This window comes from Pristiophorus japonicus, chromosome 16, assembly GCF_044704955.1.
Source record: "Pristiophorus japonicus isolate sPriJap1 chromosome 16, sPriJap1.hap1, whole genome shotgun sequence".
NCBI classification, from domain to species: domain Eukaryota; kingdom Metazoa; phylum Chordata; class Chondrichthyes; family Pristiophoridae; genus Pristiophorus; species Pristiophorus japonicus.
The window spans coordinates 44314938-44328577 of record NC_091992.1 but is presented as its reverse complement, the minus strand read 5'-3'; the positions used below and the strand labels follow the sequence as shown (position 1 = coordinate 44328577).

Sequence of the window (13640 nt, the reverse complement as noted above, 5' to 3'; positions counted from 1 at the left end):
CCCAGTGGGCTAGGGGAAGGCAGGGAAATGGGAGAGGCAGCTGATCAGATGGTCTCAATCTTTGAGACAAAGAAGTCCATGAGCTCCTCACACTTGTTGTTAGAGTGGAGTGTGGTGGAGACAGGGGAGAGGGGTTTAAGAAGACGGTTAGCAGTAGAGAATAGTAGCCGGGGGTGTCTTTGCATTCCGGAATGATCCTGGAATAGTGAGCAGTTTTGGCAGACCTGATAATACTTTATATGGTCAGCCAGATCTGGCGGTGAATGGTTAAACCAGTTGTCCGCCACATCTGTTCAAGTCTACGCCCCTTGGACTTGAGGGAGCAAAGATGAGGCCATACCTGGGGGAATGACCAGGATGAGAGAGAGTAATGGTTGTAATAGAGACTGGGGCATCAAAAGTGGTGGTGAGGATGTGGTTGAGCAGATCGGTGGCTGCAGAAATGTCATGGTGAATGGAGGGCCAAAGGGACAGTTGGGAGTTCATAAGTGCAGTTGTAAGAGAGTCAGGAGAGAGATTTTTCCAGAGGTGGACACAGAAGGAGGTAGTGTTGGAGTTGGGGTAGAAGGGGGATGTGGGTGGAGAGCGATACGAGGAAGTGGTCAGAGATGGCCTTATCTACGATTGACACGATGGGAGCAGCGAGGCTACGAGAGATGGCAAGGTCGGGGGGGTGGCTGTGAATATGGGTTGAGGAGTTTACATGGAGGGGGAAATTTATGGTGGATAGGAGGCTAGTGAACTCAGAGGAGAGAGAACATGATGAATTGAGATGAAGTTTGAAATCACCGAGGATGAGAAGTCGCTCGATGCAGAGGGAGGAAAGTAGTGAAGAAATATCACTAACAAAATCTTTATGGTACTTGGGTGGGTGATAGAGAATGAGAATTTTAAATGAGAGCTGAGAGGGTAAACTTAAAATGATTGGAAGAGCAATACAAGAATAAAATCAATTGCAAAAAGCAACTGAAATACATTTTCCAAAGTTGAGAAGCTGATGTCTCATGATTCTGGGTAAACAAGAAAACATCATATCAACACTGTCTGCTATGGAGTCTGGAAATGGATAATAATTATTTCGGACTAAAACAGCAACAAATAGCAAACATCATAGAACCTTCTGTATTATCATTTTGCAAAATCTCGTAAATCTCACGTATAGCAGTTTGCTGTGCCTCAAATAAATTAATTGGTAATAGTCTTTCTTCTGCATCAGTCTAATAATGAAAACATCTGAAGTTCATGCATAGTCCAGAGTCCAATATTGTGAACAATTTCTTGTGTCTCCTTAAAGCAGCTTCAAGACTTAAAATTACATAATAACCTTTGAAAGACATAAGAGCCAATGCCAACAATATTAAGGAATGGCAGGACATCAAAAGTGTTACAGGGTCCTCAACTAGGTGAACTCTGGATTACACCTTTCAAGTTAAAGAGTGTGGGCTGAATTTGAATGGGGGAAGGCGGGTTGGGTGCGGTCGACTTCAACGGGAGGGCCTGATTTGCTGAAGATCAGGGCGATGGGCCACAGGGCGGCCAGAGGAGCAGACTGGGGAGGCCTTAAAGGCATGAGCAGGGAATTGGTGGCGTGGAGGGCGGAGGGGAAATTGGAGGTCTGGAAGTAGGGATTGGTGGTCTGGGGGGGGGGGGGGGTGAAAATTGAGGCCAGTGGGGGTTTTCGGTGGCCCCAAGGTGGGGTCTCCGATTGCGAGGTGAGAGTTAGGCAGGGACCATGGATCCAGGAAGTAGGTGTAAAGGCACTTACCTTCCGGATACACTAGTCCTCGCCTTGCTGTAGCGGTCGGGTTTTACGAAGTGTGTAAAACACGACCAGCTACAGTTAAACACAAGATGGAGGTTAAAGAAGAGACATCAGCCTCATTATAATATTTAAATGAACTGCCCGCCTCATGGCAGCGAGTTGGCTGCCCGCCTGGGATCCACCGTGAAAACCGGAAGAGGGCGGGTTGGAGGCGGGTGCAGGTCAGGATGCACATTTTTAACACTTTAACTATCCCCACGCTCCCAACCCACCTGTTTTTTTAAATAGTTAAAATTTCCACTATACCACTGAATGCCAAGGGATACATTAATCATGCTGAAAGGAACTGGCTTTTCAACAGCCCCTGCCATACACCAAACATGCTGAAGAGACAGACCTGCCTCATGAACAAATACATAATGTCCATGTCACTCTGCCATATCCTTAACTTTATGTTGACATGACCATTTGGTAAAACATCAAAGAACTTGGCTGAGCATGGCTTACAGGATAAGTTTATTTTATGTTCAGAAAATCATTTACCAGATCTTGAAGGCTTGGTAGATGTGCTTGCTTCCTCAATCAGGTGAGATAATATGGCCACTTTCCTTTTTGCTACGGTCACTAATTATTTTCAGTGCAATAGCTCCTGCCCTCGTTTCTCAAACATTTATGCATTTGCCTATGTAAATAACTATACCTCAAAAGTAATTCATTGACTGTGAAGCACATTGAGACATCCTGAAGACATGAAAAATGCCAATAAATGCATTTCTTTCTTTTGTCACCTTCCGCCTTGCCACTCGAGGTCATTGAATCATTTACTGTAATACTCTGACCCCCTGTTTAAGATTGAGTTACCTTCTTAGGTTAGGTGTTCTCATGGTCACTTCCTGCAAGTGAAAACATTTTGAGCTAATAATTTCCTCTTTTTCTTTTAATGAGTTATTTCACTAAAATATGATGCTCTTATCTCCTGAAAACATGACAGTTGTGCAGAGCAGTGGCAAATGGAATTCCATCTGGAGAAGTATGAAGCAATGCATTTGGGGGGGGGGGGGAAACTAGATAGAGGTTAAAGAAGAGACATCCAGCCTCATTATAATATTTAAATAAACTGCCCACCTCATGGCAGCGAGTTGGCTGCCCGCCCGGGAATACACAATAAATGGTAGGATACTGAGAAGTGTAGATGAACAGAGGGACCTTGGAGTGTATGTCCATAGATCCCTGATTATCAGAACAAGTAGATAAGGTGGCTAAGGAGGCATAAGAGATACTTTCCTTTATTAGCCGAGGCAGAGAGTACAAGAGCAGGGAGATTATGCTAGAACTATATAAAACATTAGTTAGGCCATAGATAGAGTACTGCATTAACTTCTGGTCACCACATTACAGGAAGGATGGGATTGCACTAGAGAGAGTGCAGAGGAGATTTACGCAGATGTTGCCAGGACTAGAGAATTTTAGCTATGAAGAAAGATTGGATAGGCTGGAGTTGTTTTCTTTCAAACAGAGGTGGTTGAGTGGAGATTTAACTGAGGTGCATAAGGTTATGAGGGGCCTAGATAGAGTGGATAGTTAGGACCTACTTCCCTTAGCAAGGAGGTCAATAACCAAGGGGCATAGATTTATAACAATTGGTAGAAGGATTAGAGGGGAGTTGAGGAGAATCTTTTTCACCCAGAGGGTGGTGGGAGTCTGGGACTCATTGCCTGAAAGGGTGGTAGAGGTAGAAACCCTTACCACATTTATAAAGTACTTGGTTATGCACTTGAAGTAGCATAATCTACAAGGCTAAGGACCAAGAGCTGGAAAGTAGGATTAGTCTGGTGAGCACTTTTTCAGCTAGCACAGATGCAATGGGCCGAATGGCCTCCTTCTGTGTCCTACATTTCTATGATTCTAAACAATGGGGCTTTGTAAGCCACTTTGATTCTGTTACAGTCAGCAAAAAAAAAATCAAATATTAAAGATCTACTGGGTCATTGGTTGTAAAGCTGGTTTAATTTGCATTCATGCATCTAAGGATCTAATGGAACACTTAAAAGGTAATACATGAGAGAGAGCAGAAAATTATATTGTTCTATTTTGGATAATAGTTGCATAATTACTGCAGCAAAAATAATTGACCAACAAATCAATGTCACCATATACTTTTGTAAATACGATGGAAGCAAAGTTAGATTTCTCTGCTTTTACTCACTATTTAAGAGATAGCAATCATTTGAATCATGAAATCAAAAACATTAGAATAAAGCTCTGTCATTTGTCATTTTGGTGAACCGTTGTTTTTCAGACTGGAGGGAAGTAAAAAGTGGTGTCCCCCAGGGGCCGGTATTAAGATACTGCTCTTTTTGATATATATTAATGATCTGGACTTGGTATACAGAGCATAATTTCAAAGTTTGCAGATGACAAAAATTCTGAAATGTAATAAGCAATGAGGAGGAGGATAGTAACCGACTTCAGGAGGACACATGGCAGATGAAATTTAGTGTAGGAAAGTGTGAAGTGATTCATTTTGGTAGGAAATAATGAGAAGAGGCAATATAACCTAAATTTTAAAAGGGGGTGCAGGAACAGAGAGACCTGGGGTGTACATATACAAATCTTTGAAGGCTGCAGGACAAGTTGAGAAAGCTGTCAAAAAGACTTACAGGATCCTTGGCTTTATAAATAGAGGTAAGCAAGGAAGTTATGCAAAAACTTTACAAAACACTTTTTAGGACCCAGCTGGAGTATTGTGGCCAATTGTAGGCACCACACTTTAGGATGGAGAGGGTGCAGAGGCGATTTACTAGAATGGTACCAATGATGCAAGACTTCAGTTATATGGAGAGATGAGATTGTTCTACTTAGAGCAGAGGTTAAGGGGAGATTTGATAGAGTTGCTCAAAATCAGGTGTTCCTGGAGTTAATAGGATAAACTGTTTCCAGTGGAAGAAGGGTCAAGAACCATAGATTTAACGCAATGTTCAAAATCATGAACAGTTTTGATAAATTAAGGAGAAACTGGTTCCAGTAGCAGCAGGGTCGGTAACTGGAGGACACAGATTTAAGGTAATTGGCAAAAGAACCAGAGCTGACATGAAGAAGAAAAAAGTATGCAGCGCGTTGTAATGATCTGGAATGCACTGCATGAAAGGATGGTGAAAGCAGATTCAATAAGCAACTTCCAAAAGGGAATTAGATAAATACTTGAAGGGGAAAAATTTGCAGGGCGATAATGGAAAGAGTAGGGGAGTGGGAGTAATTGGATAATTCAAAGAGCCGGCACAGGCACGATGGGCCGAATGGCCTCCTTTTGTGCTATATCATTCTAAGATTCTATGATTTAAATAAAAATAATTAAATCTCTACAGAATAATTGTTGGCACAAATTGCGCATGATGTTGTCCATAGGCATAATGTTTATAAGAGAACAATAACAAGAGTGTGAATGGCAGAGAGAGTACAGAACTGAAATTGATGGTTCAAAATTGGGCGGTGCTCATTCTTTCTGATAATAAAGATTATAATTATTGGTAATTATCAGTTAGCAATACTTTGAATTAATTTAGTGGCTTTAACATAGAAAAACATCCTAATGCATTTCACAGAAGTGCAATAAAAATAATGGATGCCAACCAAAGGAGGAGATATTCAGATGGGGGACCAAAAATTTGATCAAAAAGATGGGTTTTAAGGAGAGTCTTAAAAGGTGGCGAGTGATGTGTCAAGGCAGAGATAAGCACATGAATCCGTCTGATTTATTCCATGCTGCCAGTACCTGAATCAAATTAGCTTGCCATACCCAGCTAAGGTAACATACCAAGTTTCAAGAAACAGGAGCTGTACATTTTAGTGAAAAAAAATCATTTCAATGAACTTGGTTCATATTTGTGTATATTATGCAAATATGAGTATTCATAAACTGCAATAATTAGAAAGAACATGCACGTCCTCATAATTTTCCAAACCATGTCACAACAAATGAATTACTTAGGAAGTTTAATCACTGTTTTAGTAGGCAAAATCAGCAGCTAATTTGCACACAATAAGGTCCCAGAAAAAAGAGAGATACATGACCAGTTAATCTGTTTTTGATGTTACTTGAGGGCAGAATGTGGCCAGGACATGAACAGGCACGTAGGACCCCATTTTATCACATCCAAAAGCTGGCACTTCCCATTATGTAGCACTCCTTCAGTACGAGACTGGACTGAAGTGCCACCCTACATTACGATGTTCAAGTCCCAGAGTACGGCTTGAAACGCAACCTCTGACAAAGAGCCAACAGTGTTACCAACTGAACCACTAGCTTAAACCAAATTAATTAATTAGCTTAACCCTGGGCCAATAGTCCAGGATTTCAGCCACTAACTCAAGTGTATAAAACTGATTCAGGATTTCATTTACTGGCCAGGATTTCGCCAACAGAGGAGAGTTCGATGCGGGCAGCATTGGTGCAATGTGGGAAACTCGCTCCAAAGTGCAGTCCGCCCTCTCCCTTCAATCTTCCATGGCTGGGGCTGGTTAATCCCGCTCTGCGGGTTTCCCGGCGAATTAACTGGAAGCAGGTCTGATGACGTCATCGGGTGATGTGTCATCAACCGGTTTCCTTAAAGGGACCATTCCCAACTTTTTTGATAGTTCTTCGGTCAATGGTTTGCAGCATTGAGCTATTGCAAACACTGAGACACTGCACAAAGGTGCATGGATGCATCCAGGCTTTCCCATGACTCCCTCCAGATGCTTATAGAGGGATTGACAGCACGCAGGGAGGTTCTCTTCCCTTCCAATGGACGGAAGAGACCTCTCCAGGAGACCAATGCAGCCTGGTTGCACATTGCACAGGAGGGCACAAGCAGGGATGTTGTCTGGAGGAGCTGGCTGCAGTGGCGGAAACCATTCAATGATTTCAGTAGATCACGAAACGTTACTGCAAAGCCACACTCAACCTGATCCAATTATGCCACTCATCACATCGCCATCACTCTGCCTTCCCTACTCTACCCTTGCACATCCTTACTCATACCAACTTACCTTGCACCTCCAACCATCCCTCTCTCTCGTGCTCTATCTACATTATCAGTTCCCCATCATAGCCACCCCTCACACTCATCCTTGTCCAATCATATCAATTAACAACACACAAGGGTAGGCATTTGTCTGTTTTAGCCAATGTTCATGTGAAGTTTCTGAAATGCTGTCAAACATTGAAATCTTTATTTTCATCGCTTTGCATTCTTGGGCAGATTTGTAGGCACCTTTGGAAGTGGCTTAGTAAGTTTTAGTGAATGGTGAGGCGCAAGGGTACCTCCCACAATAGTCATTAATGTAAAAGGAATGGGTTGGACATTACAGGGATGCTTTATGGACCTGGAGCATCATGTGGCAGTCAGGGTGTACAGCGTGAAGTGAAGTAAATGTGGTCATGGTGAGGCCATTACTGGCCTCCCGGGCAGCAATGTGGTCAGGTGCTGATGCCCTGTGTACTGTGCAGCAGCAGGTGATTATGGAGAAGGTTGGTGTTGTTTGTGTGATGCTGCTGTTGGGGCAGATCATGGTGGGATTCTAAGGACCAAGGTGAGATTTTTTCAAGGGCAACGATGCTGCTGGAATAGATGGCAGGTGAGGTTGAGATGACAGAAGCGCCCTGTCAATGGTGAGAGAGGTTGCTCCAAGGAGGTGACAGTGAATAGAGAGTTCACTGCAAACACTTCCAAAGTGCATACAGCTCAAAAGTTTCTTCCAAATCCTGAAGGGTTAAGCTTCTGACATTGGAAAGTGAACAGCTGTGAAATGGTAGCTTTTATACCATGACAAACCTGTCAAAAGGTTGGTAAAATTGTAAGTGCCTGCTTTTAAGTCTGTTAACTAACATTTAAGTATCTTTTAATGATGTTAATTACCTGTCCCACCGCTTGCTGTTGTTTCTGCCTTCCGAACGCAGATCTGACAGGTCAGAAACTCACGCGCGTTCAGAGCGGGATCCCGACCCGCTGTCAATCAGGGCTATTTTGACAGCGGGCCACCTCCAAACCTGCAACCTCAGGCCTGGGAAGATACCGGCCAGTAGCACTGATCCAGAAATCTAATCACTAACTCCAGGGTGCTGGACCAACTTGACATTATAGTTACTAACTCTAGGGTCTCGCAATAATCCAGGATTCTAGCCATCTAGTCGAGTATTCCATTCAACATCAGATTGCACTTATCAAATGATCTCTGATGTTGGCTAATAACTCTAGGCTAGAAATGAGTGAATACATTAACATGAACAAGGCTTATTATTTACTGTGTATAGTCATTTTGCCATATAATTCTAGATTCATATAGTAATACAATTGATGGGCAATTGGATATATTCCAGCTTCCTTATGTATAAGATGTGTTTTTAGTCATTTATTTTAGCCATACCACAACTAGCAAGTGTTAATGTTGGATTAGGATAGTCTGTCTTTACCTGCAGGGTATCCATACTGACCACCAGCACCTGGAATAATAACAAGTGAAAAATGACAAAATGCAATGAGGAATCATTGCAAGTATCACACCCTAAATATCTGGTGAAAAAAAGGACATCCAACAAACTTGTTGAAAGCAATTTGTACTTACTGTTCCACTGTACAATCTTCTGTCAGGTTCCATGATAATTACCAATTATTTCAGCTAATAAACATTGTTGACCCTTAACATTTAGACTGCAGTATAGAATGTTGGATATTCTGGAAAGTTGTATGTAGGACATCTTGAAGAGTTACGGGTGAATAATCAAACTTCTTTTCATCTTAGAGCAACAGGCTTTCGAAGATAAATAGGATGGCTTTGAAGTGCCGTGAGAATAAAGCATAGCTTGTCCTTTTGCTTTTAGAGTCTGTTGTGTGTTATGTACGAAAAGTGCTTTTGTGTAAGGGAATAAGTCACAGTTAGTGGCTAGGATAATAAATATAGATAGAGGGATCCATTCTGTTGTATAGAAAGGTAATGGTTAATAAAACTTGTTCTTTGAAGAGCTCAAGAACAGTTAAGCCAGGAAGTATTTTTGGAGAGATAGCTTTGGAGTAAACAACTACAACTGTTTACATAAATAGACTGTCTTCAAAGGATTTAGGAAAAGATATGTCACGAGGTCTTATCTGTAACATGCATCTTTGATATAAGCAAAATATAATGTATAAAAGAGCAAAGTTGTGAATAGGTTTTCAGAGAGCTCAAAAGATACAGAAACTGAAAAGCTGCTCTCTGCATACAGTTATACCGATCACTGTGCTGTATATCAATAAAGTCATTTCCATATACTCCACGATCAAGTGTCTCGTGCTTACTCAAAACGTGATGCTGTGAACCAGCGAAGGAAGGAGATTGAACGCTAACATAAAACTATCATGGAGTTTTCTCGATCTCCCACTGGAAACCCAGCAGAAATTGTAAACACCCATTTACATTGCATCTCTGGGGTTTCCGCCCATCTTCTACCAAAGATTGGGAAAAGTCCTGTGAAAATTTCAGGTATTTATATTTAGCATTTGTTGAAATGGTTTTAGTTCTCAAACTTTTATAGTGTACCCAAGGTAATAAAGTTGAAAACTAGTAAGAAGTGATGTGGAGTGAAACTCACTCCTCCACAATTTCTGTCTACTCCAGTGTCAGATTGGGCAACATATCGGATTCATGTTGCATTTACAGTACAAAGAACTGATATGAAAAAAGATACAATTCACACTAATATTACAGGTGTAGTGTAGATGCATCCTTGGAGAGTATAACCTAATTCAAATGGTGCCAGGTATGTTTGTCTCTCTGTGTTGATTACCATATCTCTTTATAGTATGGTATACATCGTGATCATAATACGCCAAAATATTACACTAATGATGGATAGAATATCAATATAAATAAATACAACAAAATGATATTACTTGGTTTAGCTTTCAAACCAGTTCCAGTTGGGACACCAGGAAGCACACCAAGCCCATGATTCCTTACACCTGGAAATATAACACATATGGACAAATATAACTTGTTTCACATTTTATAATTTCAAAAACAGAAACACATTGCAATTTGGTTTACAAAGTAAACTTTATTGTACCTAAAACTATATTAGGCATGATTTTAGCTCAGTCTGCCGAGCACGAATGGGGTGGCAGTGGCCCTAAAATCGGAATACTATAGTTACAGTTCTGTTCCTGCTCCGATGCCACAGACTGTTATTTTGTCCAGAGCATTTACAAAGACAGTCCATGTAGGAGCTTCATTAAATTGTGCAAATTTGGGTCCCAAGACATACATACCAATTGCAATTTCAAGGTACAAATGAGCACCTCGCATGCTCCGCCCATTTGTACCAGACGGTAAGCAGCCTAATCAGTGGCTCTTAAAGGAACCAAGGGGAAGGGAGCAAAGATATGAATGACAGCTTGAATTTAGGAGAGGGCAATAGATGGATGAGGAGGGTAAAGAGAACCAGCATGTACTGGGAGTAGAATAATCATGCCATTGTGAACTGAAAGGGCAGGGGGGGGGGGGGGGGGGGAGAATGGGGAAGAGTGCCAACATGAATTGAGGAAGCATGTGGGAGAAGAATGTTTCTGTGCCAGTTTGACAACTATATAAACAATTTAACAAATCAGACGACAACAGAGCTTTTAAATATAGACCATAATAACCCATAATTTATGCCAATAAATGAGAGAGGCTCTCTGCATTGTTGCCAGAATCACTGTATACAAGTGACAGAATGTTGAGTACAACTATATCTTACATTGTACAAGATTGTCTCCCACTTCAATTTCAGATTAACTACCGGTATATGTCATAGAAATATATTCAGGGTTGTTTTATTTTGTCAGCTTGTTACAGCTGTTAGTATTCTACGCTGATCTATCTATGTGTGAAATTGCTGTGTGATGAGCCATAGTATGGCTGCAGTTCAGAGAGTGAGTAAACTTTTGTTTACAAGGGAAAAACTGTTATTTCATATGTTGCCAATTGAAATAAATATTCAAATTTCCATTATGTCGCCTATTCTCTGAAGTAAGGAAGCAGAGGTTACATAAATATTAGTAATAGTAAGGTCTGAATGAGATCTTTGTACAGGAAGCAGTGAACAATCCTGTAAACATTTAAAATACCAAGCTCCTAAGAAAATGAATTTTGCTTGTACAAAAGCAGCATTTGAAGCAGTTGAACCCAAGAACCTTCAGTATTACTGTTATGTATGCAATAAAGGTTCAAACTGAGTACTGTTTAACTAAGCAAGGTACAACCTTGCTCTGCTTTATTTAGGCCCAATGTGCCTGACTCTCAAAATGGCTGGCCTTTTATACCTGAGCAGCACATGTATGTGCTGTTCAGTGGCCTTCAACAATGATGCCATCTGGTGGCTACAAACAGAATGTACATACATGACAATACCCACCTCTGAGATCTTATCACAGTCTTAGACGGTCCGGTGCTTTGTGCTCCCAGGTTGACCATCTCAGTTCGATTCCAGCCTTGGGTGAATGTGCGAGGTCTGGTGCAGTGGCTAGATGGCTGACTTGTTAGGGGTCGCAGTGGCTATGTCAGGAATTGCAAGTCCATTTTTATTGAACAGGTCCATGATGGAAATTCCGGGTTCACTGATGACCCTCGAGTCCTCTGAAGACGGCTGGTAGGTTGGTTGGTCGTCGATGGTTTATTCGTCCGACTGTTCTGGCTCGTCTGTGTGCCTCAGCTTTATCTGATCCATGTGTTTCCTGCAAGTTTGCCCATTCTTGAGCTTAAGAATATTCTGTTGCCCTCCTTGGCCATGACTGTACCAACAATCCATTTAGGATCCTGACCATAGTTCAACACATATACAGGATCATTAACAGAAATCTCGCGTGACACAGTTGCGCGATCGTGGTACCCTTGTTGACTTTGTCTTCTGTATTCAACATGATTATTTAAATCCGGGTGTACCAGAGATAGCTTGGTCTTAAGACCCCTTTTCATCATGAGTTCGGCAGACGGGACCCCTGTGAGTGTGTGGGGTCTTGTCCTGTAACTCAGCAATATGCAGGACAAGCGGGTCTGCAGTGACCCTTGGGTTACTCTCCTCATGCTTTGCTTGATAATTTGTACTGCACGTTCAGCTTGCCCGTTGGACGCAAGCTTGAACGGTGCTGATCTTACATGTTTTATGCTATTAAGTTTCACAAACTCCTGAAACTCCTGACTGGTGAAGCACATCCCATTGTCGCTCACCACTATGTCAGGCAGACCATGTGTCGCGAACATGACATTGAGATTCTCTATGGTTGCCGTGGACGTGCAGCATGACATGATTATGCATTCTATCCACTTTGAATAAGCGTCTGCCACCACTAAAAACATCTTGCCCAGGAATAGACCTGCAAAATTTACATGCATCCTGGACCAAGTTTTGGATGGCCACAACCACAGACTCAGCGGCAATTCCGCTGGTGCTTTGCTGAGCTGCATGCAAGTATGGCACTGATGCATGCATGCTTCCAGCTCAGAATCAATTCCTGGCCACCATACATGGGACCTGGCGATGGTCTTCATCATCACTATACCCGGATGTGTGCTGTGTAACTCACGCACGAACTTCTTTCTCCCTTTCTTGGGCATTACTACGAGATTGCCCCACAATATGCAATCTGCTTCAATAGACAGTTAGTCCTTGCGACGAATGTATGGTTTGGCATCCTCGCACAGTTGCTTAGGTATGGCAGACCAATCTCTTGAGGATGCAACCCTTTACCACCGATAAAATCGGGTCCTGGCTGGTCCCGGTCTTAACTTGTTGCGCCGTGACAGGGCTCTCAAAAGCATCCATGATTAACATTAGATCCGCCGGTTGTGGCATTTCCATCTCTGGTGTGGGCAACGGCAACCGGCTCAAAGCATCGGCACAATTCTCTGTGCCAGGTCTGTGGCAAATGACAATCATGGGTAGATAATGTCAGCGCCCATCTTTGGATGCGGGATGAAGCGTTGGTATTGATTCCTTTGCTCTCGGAAAACAATGAAATGAGCGGCGTGTGATCAGTCTCTAATTCGAACCTCAGACTGAACAGGTTTTGATGCATCTTTTTTTACACCATACACACATGCTAAAGTTTCTTTTTCTACCATGCTGTAGGCTCTTTCCGCTTTAGACAAACTTTTGGATGCATACGCGACAGGTTGAAGTTTCCCCGACTCATTGGCTTGTTGAAGTGTGCAACCAATTCCATATGACGATGCGTCACAGGCCAAAACTAAACGGTTACATGCGTCATAATATACCAGCAGCTTGTTCGAGCAAAGCAGATTAGTGGCTTTCTCGAAAGCTCTGTCTTGCGATGCGCCCCATACCCAGTTGTCGTCTTTTCTCAATAGCATGTGCAGTGGTTCTAGTAAGGTGCTCAATTTAGGTAGGAAGTTACCAAAGTAGTTGATTAGACCCAGGAACGAATGCAGCTCCCTCACATTCTGCGGCTTGGGTGCATTCTTGATGGCTTTGGTTTTCACAACAGTAGGTCTGATGCCATCAGCGACGATTTTCCTCCCGAGGAATTCGACCTCCGGTGCCATGAAGACGCATTTCGAGCGTTTCAGTCCGAGTCCCACTCTATCCAAACGCAGTAGAACCTCTTCCAGGTTGTTCAGATGTTCCTTGCAGTCATGACCGGTGATCAGGATGTCATCTTGGAACACGACGGTTCTGGGAACAAACTTCAGTAGACTTTCCATATTCCTCTGGAATATTGCTGCAGCCGAGCGAATTTCAAAAGGGCACCTGTGGTAAATAAACAGTCCTTTGTGCGTGTTAATGCATGTAAGTCTCTTCGTCGTCGCAACCAACTCCAGCATCATATAGGCCGACGTCAAGTCCAGTTTTGTGAACGACATCCCT

The 13640-nt window shown here is 42.4% G+C and overlaps 1 protein-coding gene across 4 annotated transcripts in view; it reads right to left on the bottom strand.

Annotated features, from left to right (window-relative positions):
• The window catches only part of LOC139226469 (elastin-like), a 435956-nt gene that overhangs the window by 323407 nt on the left and 98909 nt on the right, over window positions 1-13640 (bottom strand). For all 4 annotated transcript variants that reach the window (XM_070857261.1, XM_070857262.1, XM_070857263.1 and 1 more), the window contains exons 6-7: window positions 9670-9738; window positions 8214-8243 (exon numbers count right to left, since the gene is read on the bottom strand). In XM_070857261.1, coding sequence (XP_070713362.1) covers window positions 8214-8243; window positions 9670-9738 — 99 coding nt within the window. The remainder of the gene's footprint in view (window positions 1-8213; window positions 8244-9669; window positions 9739-13640) is intronic.